The 18,510-nt window shown below is 48.1% G+C and overlaps 1 protein-coding gene across 1 annotated transcript; it reads left to right on the plus strand.

Annotated features, from left to right (window-relative positions):
• The first annotated feature begins 586 nt into the window (after positions 1-586).
• CCT7 (chaperonin containing TCP1 subunit 7) lies at positions 587-17,605 on the plus strand. The gene is made up of 12 exons (XM_045788271.2): positions 587-743; positions 5,935-6,088; positions 6,713-6,819; positions 8,382-8,507; positions 9,523-9,575; positions 9,928-10,099; positions 13,155-13,319; positions 14,133-14,321; positions 15,137-15,234; positions 15,582-15,714; positions 16,205-16,411; positions 17,259-17,605. The coding sequence occupies exons 1-12, from the start codon at positions 738-740 to the stop codon at positions 17,478-17,480; spliced, it is 1,632 nt and encodes a 543-aa protein (XP_045644227.1). The 5' UTR covers positions 587-737; the 3' UTR covers positions 17,481-17,605.
• The last annotated feature ends 905 nt before the right edge of the window (positions 17,606-18,510 follow it).

Here is an 18,510-nt window from a genome sequence, read left to right on the forward strand (position 1 = left end):
CGTTCGTCTGGCGCCCAGGTGGTCTCCCGCGACCTCCGCTCCGCTCGTTCTCTGCGCAATTCCACTAGTGCCTGCGCGCTCTCTGTCGGTAGGCGCTGGGGACGCGGCTTAGTGATCCCCTCCCTCGAGGAGGCTGTGGCCAGCGCAGAGCCAGAAAATGGGCATTGGGGCCAGGTGCCGGGTACACACGCCTGCTTCTCTACCACTTAGCGTACCACTGTGATCTTGGACACTTTTCATAACCTCTTAGCCTCAGTTCTTTCATCTATAAAATGGGCATGATAACAGTACCAACGCGATGGGATTGGAAGGGCTTATGAGATCTCTCACCAAGTGCTTATTAAACGTAAGCCTATTGAACATAGCGTTCAATAAATGTTTGTGTTTATTGTATTCCTTGATCTGGCGTTCGGGAGGGGGATGGGATGAGGTTTAGCGGGTAACGCGGGCCGAGCAAGGATTCTACATATAAAAAGAGAAAAGCACAACCAAAACCCCGCAACCAACACTTCGCGCAAAAGCACCCTCCAAGGCCCAGCCTCTGGCCCTTCTAGCCGTGTCGACTCTGTGGTAGCAAGCCATAGAGTGGCGGAAGTGGCCTGTCCCCTTCCTCTCCCGAGTCAACGGCTAGGCGAAGCTTCCGGGGATTTCTCTGGCGCGGGGGATTGTGGGGTTGCTGGGCTGCCGGGACGAGGAGAAGACGGGAGGAGTAGCGGGCCACTGAATAAGCTCCCAAAATGATGGTGAGTGGCGTTTCGCCTATCCGTCGCCATCCGCTGCCATCCGGCCCGTGGGTGGCGCCGCCCTGCCGGGGTCAGTCGCCTAGGGCCCTTCGCTGGCTACCGATTCTGTCCTTCCCTGGACCCCCTGCCTACGGGCGACCCCGGCCCGCCGCGGCCTGGCTCGGCCCCAGCACGGCACAGGGGCCCTGGGCGAGGGCTTTGTGGGGCTGCAGGGAAGTCTTGGTCTTACCGGCTGGGAACTACAAGTCCCAGGCTGCTTCGGGGCCGCGAGCCCGCTTAGGCGACCGGGTTTTTGGAGCCCCTCCACAATGGTAACCAGTGTTAAACGAGTGCGGCTTGAGCGTGCATGCGTACACGGTCGGCTGGCCGACTTGGAGGCACTGGTGCCTTGGGAAACGTGGGACGTAAAAACGTGTGCTTCCTAGAACGGGCTGAGGCAGCATGGGGACCTTCTGTTGGGCGGAGCGGAAGGGCTCTACTATGATTGCTCGCGGGTCCGCCGGCGCGCCTGCTACTGCGTACGTGTACTGCGTACATGCTCGTACTTGAACACTCACTCGTTCGTTGCTTAAGGAAACGCATTTTTAGTGCCTGCTGAATGTCATGTAATGCCAGCTGGTTGTTGGGGGTGCAGCTCCTGAGCCGGGAGAATGGACAGGGCACGTGGGAACGCTACATCAGAGGTGGGAAGACCCGGGCTTTGACTCCGACCCTGACTGCGCTTCCGGATTTGGCATCAGACCAGGCTATTCCTAGTTGGCCATCTAACTGTGGGTCTCCTTTTCTTGAATTAGGGGTGTTGGTGAATCCCGGAGGCCCCCTGTAGCCCTGCCCGCTTCCGCACCATCCCTTTTTGCCATCTCAGGGCCGTAGATGCCTTCCATGCACCCCAAGCCTGCTGCTGTCTCTTGAGTTGCTTTGAACAGGGTCGGCTTTTAAGGGGATGTCTGAGGCAGGACCCTGACTGAGATACCGCTCCCTGTGGTGCACTTGGCAGTTCACTCGTTCATTTTAGTCTGTCAGCCAGAGGAAGCCCACTGTTCTTTTCTGGCCTGCTGCTGCTGCTTCCTGTCCTGGTAGATGTCAAACTGACACCTATGAGGTGTTCATTCTGTTACCAAATGCCCTGTGAATCCAGTTCTACCCACGGTAGAAGGAACCCAGAATTAATCTGTACTTTCTCCCCTTTACTTCTAGTACTGCCCTTTTCCATTCCCTCTTAAGCATTACCTATTCTTGAAGTCACCTCCATCTTCCGTGTGGAGACAGCAGAGCCCTTGAGAGCAAGGGCTCTGGAGCCACACTGGATGCCTAGGTTTATAACTAAGCTGGGCCACCTACTAGGTGTGTGACGTGGAGCATGTTATTAAATTTCTTGCCCTCACTGTCTTAAGGGGATTCTTTGAGCTAATATAAAGCACCCAGCATGTAGTAAGAACTCCGCAAACGTTAGCTGTTCTGCGCGGTGCTTGGTGATGTTTGCTTTCCTCCCTGTACTCTATCCTGCTGGCAAGGCTACCATAAGAGTTTTGGCTGGCATTCAAGGAACTGAGGATCACAACCGAGGTTCTTCTGTCTGGTGATAAAACCCTTCACTGAGGGGCTCCACCACACTTGGGTTTTTCCGTAACTGACCCCTGCTCTGTTTCCTTGCTGTATAAGTTTTTAGGGAGGATGAAGATGAAGATCATTAAGCTGAAATGCCAGAGCCTTCCGTGATACCCTTGGCAGATTACTGGTTCCACTATTGTTTCTTTACTTGAGTAAAAATGAGTGAGATTGAAAAGTAACTTAGAAAAGAAGCTGGACATTCCATAGCAGTGCATGCCATTGGGGAGCTAATAGAAGAGGACCCATCCTGCTCAACCCGGCTTGGCACAGTCCAGCTTTGCCACGTTTCCTTTCCCTTAGGATCCCTCCTCTACCCAGCCTGCCATTTCTGTAAGGCCTACAAAGCATAGGGAATGAGGGGACTACATGATCAGCTGCTTCTGAACCCTGCTTGCTTTGTACTTAAGAATTCTCCATGGATTTAGTGTGACCATACTGCCAGTGCTTTGAGAAGCCAGGGCTATCTTAATTCATGGCGTATATCAGACACTTAAAAGTATATATAAAGTTGAATTTTCAATATCAAAAGCGGTTACGTATTGCTTCATATGTGGCCAAATCTAGGCACTCCACAAATTGAGGTGACTATAATCCTTACCTTTGGGAAGCTCATACTTTAAGATGGCTGGTGTTTTAAAAGTTGTACACAAGAGGAAGCAGAAGGAATTACGGGATCCTCTGTTCAGGGTGCTCCTAGTAGCTGCTGTTGAGAAAACATCTTGGAAGAATTGGGGCTCTGATGAATTGCTGGCCTGGTAAGAAAGTGTTTCATTTTGTTTTTTACTTTTTTGAAATATCTTCATACACACACACACACACACACATTTTATTAAGTAAAGTGTACAGCGAACATAGGACTCAAACTCATGACCTCGAGATCAAGAGACGCATGCTCTATCGACGGAGCCAGGGTAGGGGCGCCTGGGTGGCTCAGCCCATTGGGCGTCTGACTCTTGGTTTCAGCTCAGTCATGTTCTCAGGAACCTGAGACAGAGCCCCCTGTCGGGCTGTGGGGTTTGTCCTCTGTCTGTGTTTGTCCCTCTGTCTCTGCTCCCCCTGCCCCTGTGGGTGCCCTTACTCTCTCACACATAAATAAATAAAATCTTAAAAAAAAAAAATGGGGTGCCTGGGTGGCTCAGTCAGTTAAGCATCTGCCTTTGACTCAGGTCATGATCCCAAGGTCAGGGATTGTCGTCCGCCTCCCCACCCCCCTCCCCAACGGGCTCCCTGCTCAGTGGGGAGTCTTCTCCTCCTGCCCCTCCCCCTGCTCATGCTGGTGCGCTCGCGCGCTCTCTCTCTCTCTCTCTCTCTCTCTCTCTCTCTTTCTTTCTCAAATAAATAAAATCTTTAAAGAAAAGGAAAAGTGCCAGGGAAGATCTTGTAAGTAGGCATACAGTTTGGAAGTGGACGCAAGAAAGAGCCTTCTCAAGCATTGTTAAGTTATCCTGTTGGAGAGGTGAAAATTTGTTGAATGCAACAGGAAGAACTTGAGATCCAAGTTAGTTTTTGAAGTGTAAGACTATCCAGGGCAAGGATGAACCGAAGAAGTGTGGGGGCTGCCATGAGGAATAATTTTCAGGATTGGGAGAGGGTGGGGCCTTTGAAGAGGACACCTTTTTCCTTATAGAAGGTGTAAGAGGCCTGAAAGAATGCTGGGAGTATAAAGATGCCATTTCTTACTGCGAGACCTAAGACACTACTGTGAAAGGGGGTAATCTGACCCCAGATTTAGGGAGTTATCTGACAGGTATTCTTTAAAAAAGAAAAAAGAAAAGAAATGTATGTGTTCAATGGGAAAACATTGAAACAAAACAGAAAATACACAATACAAAGCATCAAAACCCTCTTTACTCCCACTCTCTTACTCATTAGAGTTTGTTGCACATCTTTCCAGCCCCCTTTTATGCATTTACATGTTATATCTTGCCTCCTGCTTTCTCTCTCTTTATATTTTATATAGATAAAATGTAAATCAGAACATGCCAATCCTCTGCTAAAAGTTTTTCCAGGGCTTCCTATGTAGGTATAAAATCCAAATTCCTTACCATGGTCTACAATTGAGTGTGCAGTCTGGTTCTTACCTGCCTCTTCAGCCCTGTTCCAATCTTCCTCCTGCCCACTGCTGTCCAGCTGCAGTGGCCAAAGGAGTTAGCCTTTATCGGGAATTGCCCAGTGAATATGGAGTCAGTCTCATGGGTCACTAGGCTTTCTGGTGTGTGAATCCCTGACTCCTTATTGTTGGGTCAAGATCTCCCTTGTGCTTCCGTGTCCTGTGTCTTTCCTGCTCAGACACCTGAAGTACCTGGTAGGGGTGGACAGGGGCAGTGGCTTTCAAACTTCATATTGCAGTCCGTGGTAAGAAATTTTAAGTCACAGCCTAGTAGTACACACATAGCATAACAAGTTTTGAAACAGCACCCTTACTGTATTTTGTTTCACACACAAAATTAAGTCACAAATGCAGGGCTGAGTGTGGTTCTGAGCTCATCTCTGAAGGCACAGGTTTTGATCCAAACTGGTTTGCTAAGATGAGGAATTGCTGTCTGTGGTTATGGTCACTGAAGCAAGGGTCTCTAAGCAGGCTTTTAAAATAGGCAAGTATCCCTGTCTTCCCAGAGTTTCTAAGGCAGGTCTGCAAATGAAGCCTCTGTAGGAATACTGACTGTTCTCGAGGCTAGCATGCAAAATAGAGAAAAATGCCTGGGGACGTTTGTTTGGAGATTGGTCACAGGGAAGCTGTGTGGAACTGGCATGAGAGGTGGAAGCACTGTTGCACGAATTAGATTTATGGTCACGTTGTGAGGCGGGACAGACATGCTAGCAGTTTGTCTCTGCCTGGCTCCTTGCGTACAGTCCCGCCAAGCGTGGTTAGGAAAGATGCTTGTTGGCCAGCACCGGGAAACCACCTGAGGCTGTTGGCACCTCGGTGTTTTGCATCAGTGCCCTAGCAAGTTCTCTGGGATTAAGCTGTAATGCAGATAAGTGGTGGTTTTGCTGGAGGGTGAACACTGAGCAGCTTCCTCCTGTGCTGTGACCTAATTCTTCAACACAGGGAATAGTGTCAGAAGTTGAAAAGGCTAGGCTTATCCACTGAGCACTGGAGAACACAATATTTGATTTGTTCTTGTAGACTAAATCATGCTTCTCATACCATTTTCTAGCACACCTGCAGGGTATGCTGTGGTCTTGGCAGTATCTCTGGATGTAGGGGCTGGTTAAGGAATCAGTGTGGTGGGCCTCGGGAATATGGTTTTAAAAAGCCTGCAGAGGGGCGCCTGGGCGTCTCTGTCGGTTAAGTGTCTGATTCTTGATTTTGGCTCAGGTCATGATCTCGGGGTCGTGAGATCGGGCCCTGCGTCAGGCTCCGTGCTCAGTGGGGAGTCTCCTTCTCTCCCTCTGCTCCCCTTCCGCATGTGCACGTGCACGCTTGCACATGCTGTCTCTCTCTGTCAGATCTTTAAAAGGCCTCCAGATATGTCTGTTAGGGGAGAGATGGAAACATTTATCCTTTCTCCTCCCTCCTTGAATTTCACTGTAAGAGATGATTATTAAAAGCAGTCCATTGCTCTTTCTTCTCCAGCCCACACCAGTTATCCTGTTGAAAGAGGGGACCGATAGCTCCCAAGGCATCCCCCAGCTTGTAAGTAACATCAGCGCCTGCCAGGTGATTGCGGAGGCTGTAAGAACCACCCTGGGCCCTCGTGGCATGGACAAGCTGATTGTAGATGGCCGAGGTAAGTCTGCAGGGTTCCTCAGGCCAGTGTGCAGGAGAGGGGACTGCTGGAGAGTGTTTGGGGCTAGCAGAGGTTGGCATCAGAAATGCCACTGCTTTTAAGCTCTCTGAGTGATTGCGCACTATGAAATGGTTCCATTTCATACTTTGTCCTGAGTGCTGAACCCTGTGGGAATATATGGGAGAAGTTGGGCTCAGGAGCCTGTTGCCTCTTAGATGCAGCCTGGAAGCATGAAATAGAACCATCTGAGTTGCCTGTGATCGTTCCCATGGTATCATGTTACCAAGACAGAATTCCCCCTCGTGTTTTAGTGTATTAGCTGACATGTGAGATAGTAGAGTATCAACTGTGTCAAGAATATCTGAACAGTTTTCGTTCTCATTTAAAGTAATGTTTCCTACATTCAGTTTGAGGTATGCTAAATGCTGTTCAGAGAAAATCAGGAGCTCATGGTCTTCGGAAGCTTGTGATTTTAGGTGGCCCTTTGTGCAGAGAGCTAAGTCAATAAAAAGATCAGTTCATATATGCCATTATCTCTGTCCCATCCCAAAAAAGTGTGTGTGGGCTCCAAGTCCAGTTGGGAAAAGGGTCTTTACGTTTTTACTTTGTGTTTTTCCTTTTAAGGCAAAGCAACAATTTCTAATGATGGGGCCACAATTCTGAAACTCCTAGATGTTGTCCATCCTGCAGCAAAGACTTTAGTGGACATTGCCAAATCCCAAGATGCTGAGGTGGGAAAATCAAGCGTGTGTGTTTACATAAAGGTTGAAATACGTGCCTGCTTGCTCCTTTGCTTTTCTCTCTTAAAATTTTTCTGATTTTAACTCTGAAATTATGATTTAATAAGTAATACATGCTTGTAAAATATTTAGATGGAATTGATAATCTTTTAAAATTTATACTATTTAACTGCGTGTAGCTGAGATCTTAGGACCAGGCTCATGTACTGTCATTCGTATCAGTGACCTGGTAAATAATTTAATCTCTCATGTGTTAGTCATCTTATATGATGGGGCTGGAAACTTTAAGGTTTCCAGTTTACCTGTTGTTGTTGTTGTTGTTGTTTCCTTGCTGGTATAACATAGATAACGTAAAATTTATCACTTCAGCTATTTTTAAATGAACAATATGATGGCATTAACCAGTCTGTCTTAAAACATTTCTAACACTAGGGGCGCCTGGGTGGCTCAGTTGGTTAAGCGTCTGCTTTCGGTGGGTCATGATCCCAGGGTTCTGGGATCAAGCCCCAGTCATGCTCCTTGCTCAGTGAGGAGCCTGCTTCTCCCTCTCCCTCTGCCTGCCGCTCCCCATGCTTGTGCTCTCTCTCTCTCTCGCTATACCTCTCTGTGTCAAATAAATAAAGTCTTTTTAAAAAATTTTCTAACACTAGAATCTTGATAATAAATGTTGAGAGGAAACAGGCTTGCATTTTAAGAGTATTACAAATATGTTCTGAAGTTATATAAAAAGGTTTATTAGGACCCAGTAGCCTATAAAACAGTATTGCTTATATAAAATTAAAGTGAGAATAGTCTGGATTTGACCTGTTATTGTCTTCAACAAAGGACTAATACCTTTCTGGCCAGGAATTTGGCAGCTTAAACCTTTTACCACAGTAACACTTTTTCCCCCTTGAAAATATCTCCCATTACACATAAGTGAGTTGAAAGTAAATTTCTGCTAAATCAGAGGTGAACTGGTTTTAGCTTATTCTTTTTCTCCTTCATTAAAAATAGGGTTTAGATCCCATTGTAGAAAATGACTGTGTTAGAAAGATTAGCAGACTAGTGATCTGCCTATTCCAAACAGTGTTTAAAATGTAAAGGACTTTGGTCCTGGAAGGTTTGTTTTAGTGGGATTTGGCTGGAAATTATCTTTTTGTCAACTCCCGTAGTATTTTGTACTCCTTAAAGAATATTTGTCTCATGTCTTATTCATCATGCCTTATTGATGTCTCTGCCTTATTCATCATACCTGTGTGCAATAAATAAGTTTTTGTTAATCTGCTTATGTGATTTCATATGCTGAGGAACTCTGATTGTCCAGATCAGCTCTCTTTGGAGAGTGGGCCTGGCTGGGGAATTTATTTTGTAGCCCAGAGTCATTTGATGGGGTGGATACCTAACTACCATTACCTTCCTTGTACTTGTTGCCATCACCTGTGCTTCCAGAAAAAACATTTCACACTCATTTAAACACTCCCCAGTTTAAATGGGTAGGTTGCCTAAAAATGGAGTTCCAGACTTTATCTCTAAACATGAGAAAGTGTGAATTTCCTGTCATCTTCTTCCAGGTCGGTGATGGTACCACCTCGGTGACCCTGCTGGCTGCAGAGTTTCTGAAGCAAGTGAAACCCTATGTGGAGGAAGGTTTGCACCCACAGATCATCATCCGAGCTTTCCGCACCGCCACCCAGTTGGTATGGGAATATTGGCTACCCTCGGCCTTGTGCCTGGGTACCTTCATGTTTCTCTTAGGGTAATACCTTTAGTGGGGTAGAGAGACTGGTAACAGGGTTCCTTGCACATTTTCTGACTTATTCTTAAGAATCTGAGTTCTACCATTCTTTAGCTATTCTTTAAGCCTCGGGTTTATTCTGTAGCTATTCTTTAAACCTCGGGTTTCCTGGTGGACTCAGTAAGTGAGAGCTAGGGTTTTTTGGTTTGTTTTTTATCAAGTTTCTCATGGCACACATCTTGAAGAACCTGCTTTTATTGATCTTTGACCTTCATCCTGTGGTCTTGGGCAAGTCAGTACCTCTAGGCTTGACTTTCTCCCTTTACTGTCTCTGTTCAGGGATACCTGGGTGCCTCAGTCAGTTAAGTGTCCGACTCGTGATTTCGGCTCAGGGTCATGGGATCAAGCACTGGGTCAGGCTCCACGCTTAGTGGGGAGTCTGCTTGAGATTCTCTCCACCCCCCCCCCCGCAAAGTTATTTACTATCTGTCTCTGGGTGGTGACATTAAAATGAGATCATATATGAGAAGTGCTTTTGAAAAGATACTAAGTTTAACATACAAATATATTACATAACATATCAAATATATTAATATATTAATTGTTAGAAGTCATCATGGGTGTTTTTCATAAGCCAGAAGATTCGGCCCAGTCTAGCATCGTAGCTTGTTTCCACTCATTTATTTTAGTCTGTTCCCTGAATATTCAGAGTTAAATCCTGGAAATACCCTGATGATTTTTCAGAACTATACCTAAACCATACCTACGCCTATACCTATTTGTCACTGGGAGTTTTCTAAACTGTAGAGATGTGTGTTTCTGGGCAGCTACAAGACTTGGAAGTGTTGTTTTAGCTGCAGAGTGGGAATGTTTAAGATTTGGGAATAAACAGATTGGAGAGTGGCAGGAGAGACTGGGACCCACCTCTCCTGTTTGCCCTTGGCACCAGAGACTCACTGGGCTTCTGTTGTTGGCAGGCAGTTAACAAGATCAAAGAGATCGCTGTGACCGTGAAGAAGGAAGATAAAGTGTAAGTTTTCGGTGGGCCTTGTCAGAACCTTAACTTTCTGTGGCCAAATTGGACATAGAAGCATGTTGCCACCCTATATGGACCTGGGGCTGTTTGGCTCTTGCCAGACCCTTGGCTGTGCCCCAGCCCACACAGCACAAAAGGGGCTGTACACTGTAGTCTTAGAGCTGTCACACAGGAGGTCTCTGACTGCAGTCACCATCCGTCAGTGATAATCTGTCCTAAAGATATGGAAGATGAAGTTGGTGGGGGCTGTTTAGAGACCAGAACAGACACCCCCTCCACACGCAGTAGACTCAGACAAGAGGGGCTTTCCGGGCCTGACGCGGGTCCCACCATCCTTGTGTCCCAGGGAGCAGAGGAAGCTGCTGGAGAAGTGTGCCATGACCGCTCTGAGCTCCAAGCTGATTTCCCAGCAGAAAGCCTTCTTCGCTAAGATGGTGGTGGATGCGGTGATAATGCTCGACGATTTGTTGCAGCTTAAAATGATTGGAATCAAGAAGGTGCAGGGTGGTGCCCTAGAGGTAAGCCTGCTGCTGCCTCCCTGGGAGGCTCCTGCTTCCACGTGGGCTCTTCAGACAGGTTGGTACAGTAGGTGAGCACACATTACAGGTGTTGAGAGAAGGCATGCTGGGCTAGAAGTCAGACTGGAGTTGTCGTCCCCATGCTGTCACTACAGCCTGTGACTCTACATACATTTTGTAATTTCTCCGGACCTGTATTTACTTGTCAGCAGAAGAGCAGATTGAACTTGTTGATTTTTTTGAATCTCAGTGTGATGTGGGAGGGGATCATGCTGGCTCCGTCGATAAATTACCTGTGACCCTCTCAGTTAATAAATCCGAGAAGTACTTCTCGGTCCACTCTTTCCCAAGTGACATGTCCAAGCTCTCCCTTTTATTCGTTTATTTTGAATAGATGATAGATAGTTCTAAATGTATAAAGGGGCCTAAAGATAAAAATAAATGTCCCCTGTACAGTTCCTGCCCCAGATAAAACCACTGTTGTGTGTGTGTGTGTGTGTGTGTGTGCGCGCGTGCACATGTGCACAGCCTTGCAAATGCTTTCAGAGTTACTGTGTGTATCCATGAGCCCATATGTAAATATTTCTTCTAAACACAAGTGTTCATTTATAATACCTGGTGTTCTATAACTCCCTTCATTTAACAACATATTTTAGAATTTGATCCATATCAGCATGTCAGGCTTTTAATTCAGTGCTTCAGGAAAGAACTTTCTGCGATGGCAGGACTGTTCATGTCTGTGCTGTCCATTTCATGGACATATGTAGCTACCAAACACTTGAAATGCAGTTAGTACAACTGAGTAAGTTTCTCATTTAACATTTATTTATTTAAATGGAAATAGCAACATGTGGCTCATGGCTACTGCATTGCCCAGCATAACTGTAGCTTGTTCTTTTTTAACACAGTGCTGTCTGTCTGGAAGCCTTTCTTGATGGTGGTATCTCCATTCCCCTTTGGCCCTTCTCTGCTCTGGCCTGCCCTACTTCTTTACTCTACCTTGGTGACCCGGCCTGAGGTGATAATGGACAGGGCAAGACCTGCCTGAAAATTATAACCTGGCCCAGCCCTTCACTTTTTGTTCTGTGACTTTTACCCTTCCAGATTCCATCCCCACTGTGTTCTCCTTCCTCCCCTTCCTCCTGTCGTGGCACATGTCAGCGGACTGAGGTTCTCTCTTCTGTAAGAGCTGTGAGGAATCTGGAGGTCATCTGAGCAGCTCCCCGTCTTTGGCCCCCGTAGCACTCCTTTCTCAGCCATCATGGTTCACCGACTTTGTCTCTGCCCACAGCTTTGGTGCAGTAGTCCATCTTCTCCCGGGCCTTCCTGTTTCCCTAGACTCTTGAGATTGGATTGGCATTCACACAACTGGGGATCAAAAATAATAATTTCATCTGGTGAGAAAGCCAGGGGCTCCAGCCCACTTTTTCCTCAGCCTGTCCCAGATTCCTTAAATGCATATAAAACCTGACACAGAATTCAGTAAATGGTGGTGCTAATTATTTACTTATTCTCAGGATTAACTGAGAACTTCCTGATCTGTGTCTTCAGTCCTTACCACCCCCTGGAGCCTCATGCTGTTGTGTCTAACTGCTACTGAACTCATCTCGTCCTCCAGACCTGTAGCATTTTCTGTGTTCCTTGACATAGTTGGTATCTCCACCATTGACTCAGTCCCTCACACCAGAAACCCAGGGTCATCTTTGAAAATCTTTACAACTCCTCAAAAAAAAATAAAAATTAAATTAAAAATAAATAAACTTTCTCCGAAAATCTTTACAACCTCTCACAACCTGTCAATCACCATTGTCTCATCTTGCCTGCCAACTTACTATTTACTTCTGTAAGCTGTCTCTTTTACTTTCTCTCAAGAGCATTGTCCTGGCAGTGGTCACCCTTCCTCCAGTCTTGGATCCCCTCAGTCAGCCCTGTTTTCTGATGTATGGTGAAGTTCCACAATTGACTACCCTGTGTGGGAAACCTGTTGGGGTTCCACATTGCATGCAGGCTGAGAGGCAGGCCTTAGCAGAGCCTGTAAGATTCTCCTGGACCGGCCCCTGCCCTCTGTGTTCCTGCAGCTGCCAGTGGCTTCACGTTCTCTGATGCCACCACATGGCCTCTGTGGAACCTCTTTCCCTTTCTTTGTTCAGCTGATTTCTGCTTATCCATCTTGATTGAGCGCAGGCATCACCCCCGTTAGGATGCTGTGGCTTTGAGGGATGCACAGATGTGTTCACTGGTAGACTACAGTATTACGGGTTAGCACTGGCAGAGAGCATAGAGGCCATTGAGCTGAATATACACCCTTTTTTATTGAGTGGGAAATGACTTGGTCTTTTAGTAAGAAAGAGATCTGGGATTTGAACCCGAGTCTTTTGATAGTGCTGAAGTCAGTCCCAAGTGCAGCGTGCTTTCTTACTATTCCCTATTAAATCCAACCCACAGGAAGCTCATATTCTGAGGGACTGAAATGTAGGAAGCCACAATTGTAGCTAGGGAACTGTACAGGGAATTTCTGACCCTTGTGACCTTTTGGCTTCATCTCCTGGAAAGAGGAAGCACCTAGGCTACTGCACACAGGTCGAAGTGTGTGTGCGTGCACACAGGGCAGATACAGGGGGGTGTGGGGAGACGTGTCCCATAGAAGACTGGGTGAGGGGGCTGAGTTGGGATTGAAGGGGGAGGCATTAGACAGCCTGTGCCTTATTCATAAATGCCCAGTGCCTTGCCTGGCACTGTAGGGACACATTCACATTATCCCTTGGCTCCTGCCTTGGAAGTCAGGCTTAAAGGATAGCCCAAACAGCCCTTTACCATGCTTAGTCTCTGCAGGCTGAATGATTGATTTCTTTATACTGAAGGGACAACCAAACTATGTTTTGTATTTTTCCCAGCTTTTATGAAAATGAAGAGGCTTTGTTTTAACAGTGAAATAAAGACGTGGTTAAGTCTTTGAGGTTCACGGGCATGGACACACGTTAGCCTAGTACACCACTAGCTTGATTTCATTTCATGCCAGTACTGAACTGTTGACTGTTGGTTTTTTTTTAAACAGGAGTCCCAGCTGGTAGCTGGCGTCGCATTCAAGAAGACTTTCTCTTATGCTGGGTTTGAAATGCAACCCAAAAAGTACAATAATCCAATGATTGCCCTTTTAAATGTTGAGCTTGAGCTGAAAGCTGAGAAAGATAATGCTGAAATCAGAGTCCACACGGTTGAGGTAGGCCCCACCAGCTGTCAGTGACCTGGGAACGATCAGCTTTCTGGGCCAAAGCCTTGGGTCTTTGTGGCCATCTTGGGCCCCACTCTGTTTCTCAGACTCCCTATGAACCCCATTCTCCTCCTGGCCCTCTGAATATGTTGATGTCCAAGTGCCAGGCTCACTTCTTTTCCCACTCTACTCTCTTGAGTGACCTGAAGCTGAGGAGATGTGGCTAGGGAAGACCTGCTGAAATGTTCTCCTCTGGCCCCAGGAAGGGGCTGGCGGGGGCCTTCCACCTGTACACCGAGCCCAGGACTTTGAGTCCTCTTACTTGAGCAGATGAAGACTCTCCTCCTACACTGGGTCCCTCACTGTAGGGACAGGTATGCTCCCATAACTGATAATACCAAGTCTGTCTCTGAAGGTAGCAGTGTCACCCAGCTGTAAGCAAGTGCTGTTAGGTAATGTACTCCCAACAAAGAATGGCCTCTGGGGGAAGGGGTCTTGGCATTGGGATCTCCATGGGTACAGCTTCTCAGAGGAATCCAGAACTCTGTCAGGCTAAACTATTTCTTATACGTTGGGATGCCAGCTCTGGAGGAACTCCCAGTCCTGGGGTTATTTTCTGTTTTTGTGTTTGAAAGTTTTAGGTGGTTCCTAAAGTATCATATAGGGTCTCTTGTTTAGTTGGACTGAGGAGAGGCTATTCTCTTTACCCTCATTAATTCCCAGATAAATCAGTATATTTTACTTTGGGGGGGTATATTGCAGCCTACCATATATGCTAATCTCCCCCCAAAATCATCCTCATCCTTTTCTGGGTCTCTTCAGGATTATCAGGCAATTGTTGATGCTGAATGGAACATTCTCTATGACAAGTTAGAGAGGATCCATCATTCTGGAGCCAAGGTCGTCTTGTCCAAACTCCCCATTGGGGATGTGGCCACCCAGTACTTTGCCGACAGGGACATGTTCTGTGCTGGCCGAGTGCCGGAGGAGGATCTGAAGAGGACGATGATGGTAACCAAACATTCGTGTGCTGCTTCTTGGCCTTTGTGGCCCTGGAGGGGTTTTCATTTACTCCTGGTGTACTGGAATGCACTGTCGGGTTGGCATGTGACTCTAGGCCTGTCTTCACTTTTTTTTGCCTTGAAGCACTCCAGTCCCCATATGCACATGCTCAGTGTAACCAAAACAAGTCGGGAAATCTGATTTGTGAGGGAACCTGGTAGTAATGCTCTGATCAGCTAGATAAACTCAAGTATTGGTGTTTGCAATACCAAAAGTATTGGTCTTTTCTTTTTCAGCATCTCACCAAAGATGTGTTCACTTTTTTTTGCCTTGAAGCACTCCAGTCCCCATATGCACATGCTCAGTGTAACCAAAACAAGTCGGGAAATCTGATTTGTGAGGGAACCTGGTAGTAATGCTCTGATCAGCTAGATAAACTCAAGTATTGGTGTTGCAATACCAAAAGTATTGGTCTTTTCTTTTTCAGCATCTCACCAAAGATGTGTTAGGTCTAAAGCACCAATCCTAACTAGTTCTTGGGCCCAAGGCATGCTAGTTTGGGGGAGTGGGTTTTGGGTGAAGTAAAGGGTCCCCATCTCCTTTTAACTAGGCCTGCTTGCCTATCATGTGTCTTTGTTCTGTTTTCTTTTCTCCTCTTCCAGGGGGGTAAGGGTGAGAGTGGGTGATCCAGGGCAGGGGGCTCTGGGGCACTGTGGCAGGGTTTAGCATGGGAATTGGCTTTTGCAGCTAGGTGGCAGGAAGCTGTCTTCTGGCTTCATGGGAGCCTTCACTGCCAGGTGATCTTACCTTCTTGTGCTCCTCAGGCCTGCGGAGGCTCCATCCAAACTAGTGTGAATGCTCTGTCGTCAGATGTGCTGGGTCGCTGCCAGGTCTTTGAAGAGACGCAGATTGGAGGCGAGAGGTAAGCCATAGGCCCGGGCTGCCTGCTGGCCGAGCTCACGGGGCCTGCCTGGGTCTGGCCGCCTGCCATCTTTTGGGGGTGGTATACAACATGTGCTACTCTTTTTTCAGGTGTCACCTTTCGGGGCATAAAGAACTTAGATATATAAAGTATTTTAAGTTGGGTCTGAAGTCTGACTCCACAAGATTTTATGCCCCAGGGTTACAGCCCCAAACCTTCCCCAAAACATGTCTACAAGAGTGGGGTTGGAAAACCCTAGTGAGGAACAAAAGAGCAGTTGCTGAGTGTCGGGAGGACGCAGCAGTCGGCAGCACAAGTTCACCTGTATGATTTGATCCTGCGTGTAGGTACAATTTCTTCACTGGCTGCCCCAAGGCCAAGACTTGCACTATCATCCTTCGTGGTGGTGCTGAGCAGTTTATGGAGGAGACCGAGCGATCCCTGCACGACGCCATCATGATTGTCAGGAGGGCCATCAAGGTACTAGGCCGGGGGTATCCTGCCTGCATTGCCTACTTGACCTCCCCAGCTGATAAGACCCTGGATTTATGTGGTGATTTCTTCCCTGTATAACCTGTCCTTCCCTGAGTGGCCTCTTGGCCCTGAGTTGCCTTAAAAAGCATGGAAAAATAGCCTCAGTCTCTCAAAATAGGTCATGCTGCCTTAAAGGCTATAACTTGTGAGCCAACAGTGAAGCTGCTGTCGTCAGCCATCCCAATGATTGTACCAGTGCCCTCAAACTACAAGGTGACCTTGAAGATGTCAGAAACCAAAAGGTTCACCAGATTGCAGTTGGGATGTGCTAGATAAGAGCCACATGTAGGCTTCCTGGGGTTTGGGATGTGGGAGGAATGAGGAACCACTCCCTTTCTGTGCTAGGGGGCCTGCTGACTGGCTGGTCCAGCTTGGCTGTGGCTGGAGCTTGGGCCAGGGGCCTCTTACCATTGAGAGGTGGGTCTGGTCTCTACAGAACGATTCAGTGGTGGCCGGTGGCGGGGCCATTGAGATGGAGCTCTCCAAGTACCTGCGGGATTACTCAAGGACCATTCCAGGAAAACAGCAGCTGTTGATTGGGGCCTATGCCAAGGCCTTGGAAATTATCCCACGCCAGCTGTGTGACAATGCTGGCTTTGATGCCACAAACATCCTCAACAAGCTGCGGGCGCGGCATGCCCAGGTGGGTCCTTCTCCTTGGGCTCCAGGGATTGGGTGCGTGGGGCTAAATTTTGAGTGTGTGTTGGGCCCCAGTGACAGAGCTGGCACTGAACCCGGTGCCAGCTAATTGCCTCTGAGGGCAGAGAGAGCCGCGGTGCCAGACTGGACATTCCAGGGTTTCTTCAGTGCTTTTACCGAGAGTATGATCGCTCCTTGCGGGGCCATGAGAGGAACCAGGGGGACCCTGCCGCCTCTTCCCAGGGTGGTGGTGAAGCGGGCTGGAGCCCTGCTGACCAGCGGTCCAGCCACGGCTCTACCGCCTCTAAGTTGTGATCTCTTTAAGAGCTTAATTTGTTCATTTGCTGTTTAGCAAATAGTTACTGACAGATATTTGTTAAGTGCTCGGGACTGTGACAGCAGCCCTCAGTGAGTGGCCTTGCTTCTGACTTGTGGGAGGCCTTGAAGCAGATCGTTCACTTCTCTGCATCTCCATTTCCTCATCTGAAACGGGGACTAACAGAAGCAGTGAGCTAAGGGCTTGGAAAGTATTCCTCTTGAGAAGTATCCAGTCCTCGGGGGGACCTGAGGACAGGGCCTCCTCAAAACACAGCACGTTGCCCAGAAGAGGGCCCAGAGCTCTTGTCTGAGCAGCATGTCCAGGGTTTGAAAGGGGGGTGGTTAGGGGCACAGGCGGGAAGACGTGCACGTCCAGGTTCTCGGTGTGATGCCAGGCAGACGTCATCTTCCTTGGGGACATGCAGGCAAGTAGAGAGAGAGTGAGGTTTCCTAACACCCGGAGTCTTGTGGAGGATATGGGAGAAGAAATTTGAGAGCAGTTCCCTATTACCTCCTCCTTCCTGTTCTTCCAGGGGGGCATGTGGTACGGAGTGGACATCAACAACGAGGACATTGCCGACAACTTCGAGGCCTTCGTGTGGGAGCCAGCCGTGGTACGCATCAATGCGCTGACCGCAGCCTCTGAGGCCGCCTGCCTTATCGTGTCGGTGGACGAGACCATCAAAAACCCTCGCTCGACAGTGGACACCCCCCCAGCTGTGGGCCGGGGCCGGGGCCGGGGCCGCCCACACTGAGAGGCGCCCGCCCGCAGCGTGCGCGCCCTCTCCCTGTCTCGGTCTGTTGGTGTTACGAGGAAGGGGTAGTAAGTGGCCCACTCTCTTCTCGCTGGAGCTTATTTAAATAAACTTAAGACTTAGAATTCACTTTGCAGATTCCTCGCGCACGGGAGTTTGGCTTGGAAATGTCTTGGCTCTAGTTCAGGACTTTGCTTTCATATGTGCTCACACCCAGATAGGAGCATTTTCTTCTTTTCTGTTGGGCTGAGTCCTCAGCAGCCTCTGGTTGTTAAGGCAGAATGTGGGTGCACTCTGCTGGCAGGGAGCTCCACTCGAGGCGCCTCCATCCAGAAATTTCACTTGGGGGTTTTCTTTGTCTCAGAAGTGGCTGGGACGCTGATGTCATCTTGTTTAGCCCTGGCCTCGCCAGGCACTGGTTTCTCTGGGTTTGAGTGAATGTGTACATTACCTTGTTTGCTCCTTCTACCTCTGTACTCTTGGCTCAGTTTTTGGTCTCTCTTATTCAAGATCTCGTGGTTGAGGGCTCTTGGTGGAATGTTCTAGAGAGGCCACATCCTCTTGAAATTCCGTGGTGATTCCTTAGAAGTCCATCGAGGAGGTGACTGAAGGAGCACCCACATGGTCTTTTCAAGCCACTAATGGTCTTGGGGGTTCCTTTGCTTTCTTCTGACCGGTGGAGGTTTGGAGAGGCCAGCACGGATAAACTGGAAATCAGCAAGGTCTGACTGCCTTCTCGTTCACACTAGTCCTGAGAGCCGGCATGTAGCTAGCTATCATTAGTAATTGTTAAAGCTGGAGGTGTAACTGTCACCTTGAGCCATGGAAGCTTTAGCTGCCTGACACCGGGAGGTGATGAAAAGAAAAATCTCTTTTGAGTTTGGCCCACTCTTGGTTACGATGGACTCAAGCAGGATGGGGTGGTGGGCAGGTCCAGACTGAGGAGCCTGGCATCCCTCCCAACTTGATAGTCTCTGGGTAAACTAGTTTTTCTGAACCTCAGCTGCCCTACCTGTGTGGGGAACATAAG

The sequence above is a fragment of the Ursus americanus genome, chromosome 7 (assembly GCF_024610735.1).
Source record: "Ursus americanus isolate L20-20 chromosome 7, mUrsAme1.1.p, whole genome shotgun sequence".
NCBI lineage: Eukaryota > Metazoa > Chordata > Mammalia > Carnivora > Ursidae > Ursus > Ursus americanus.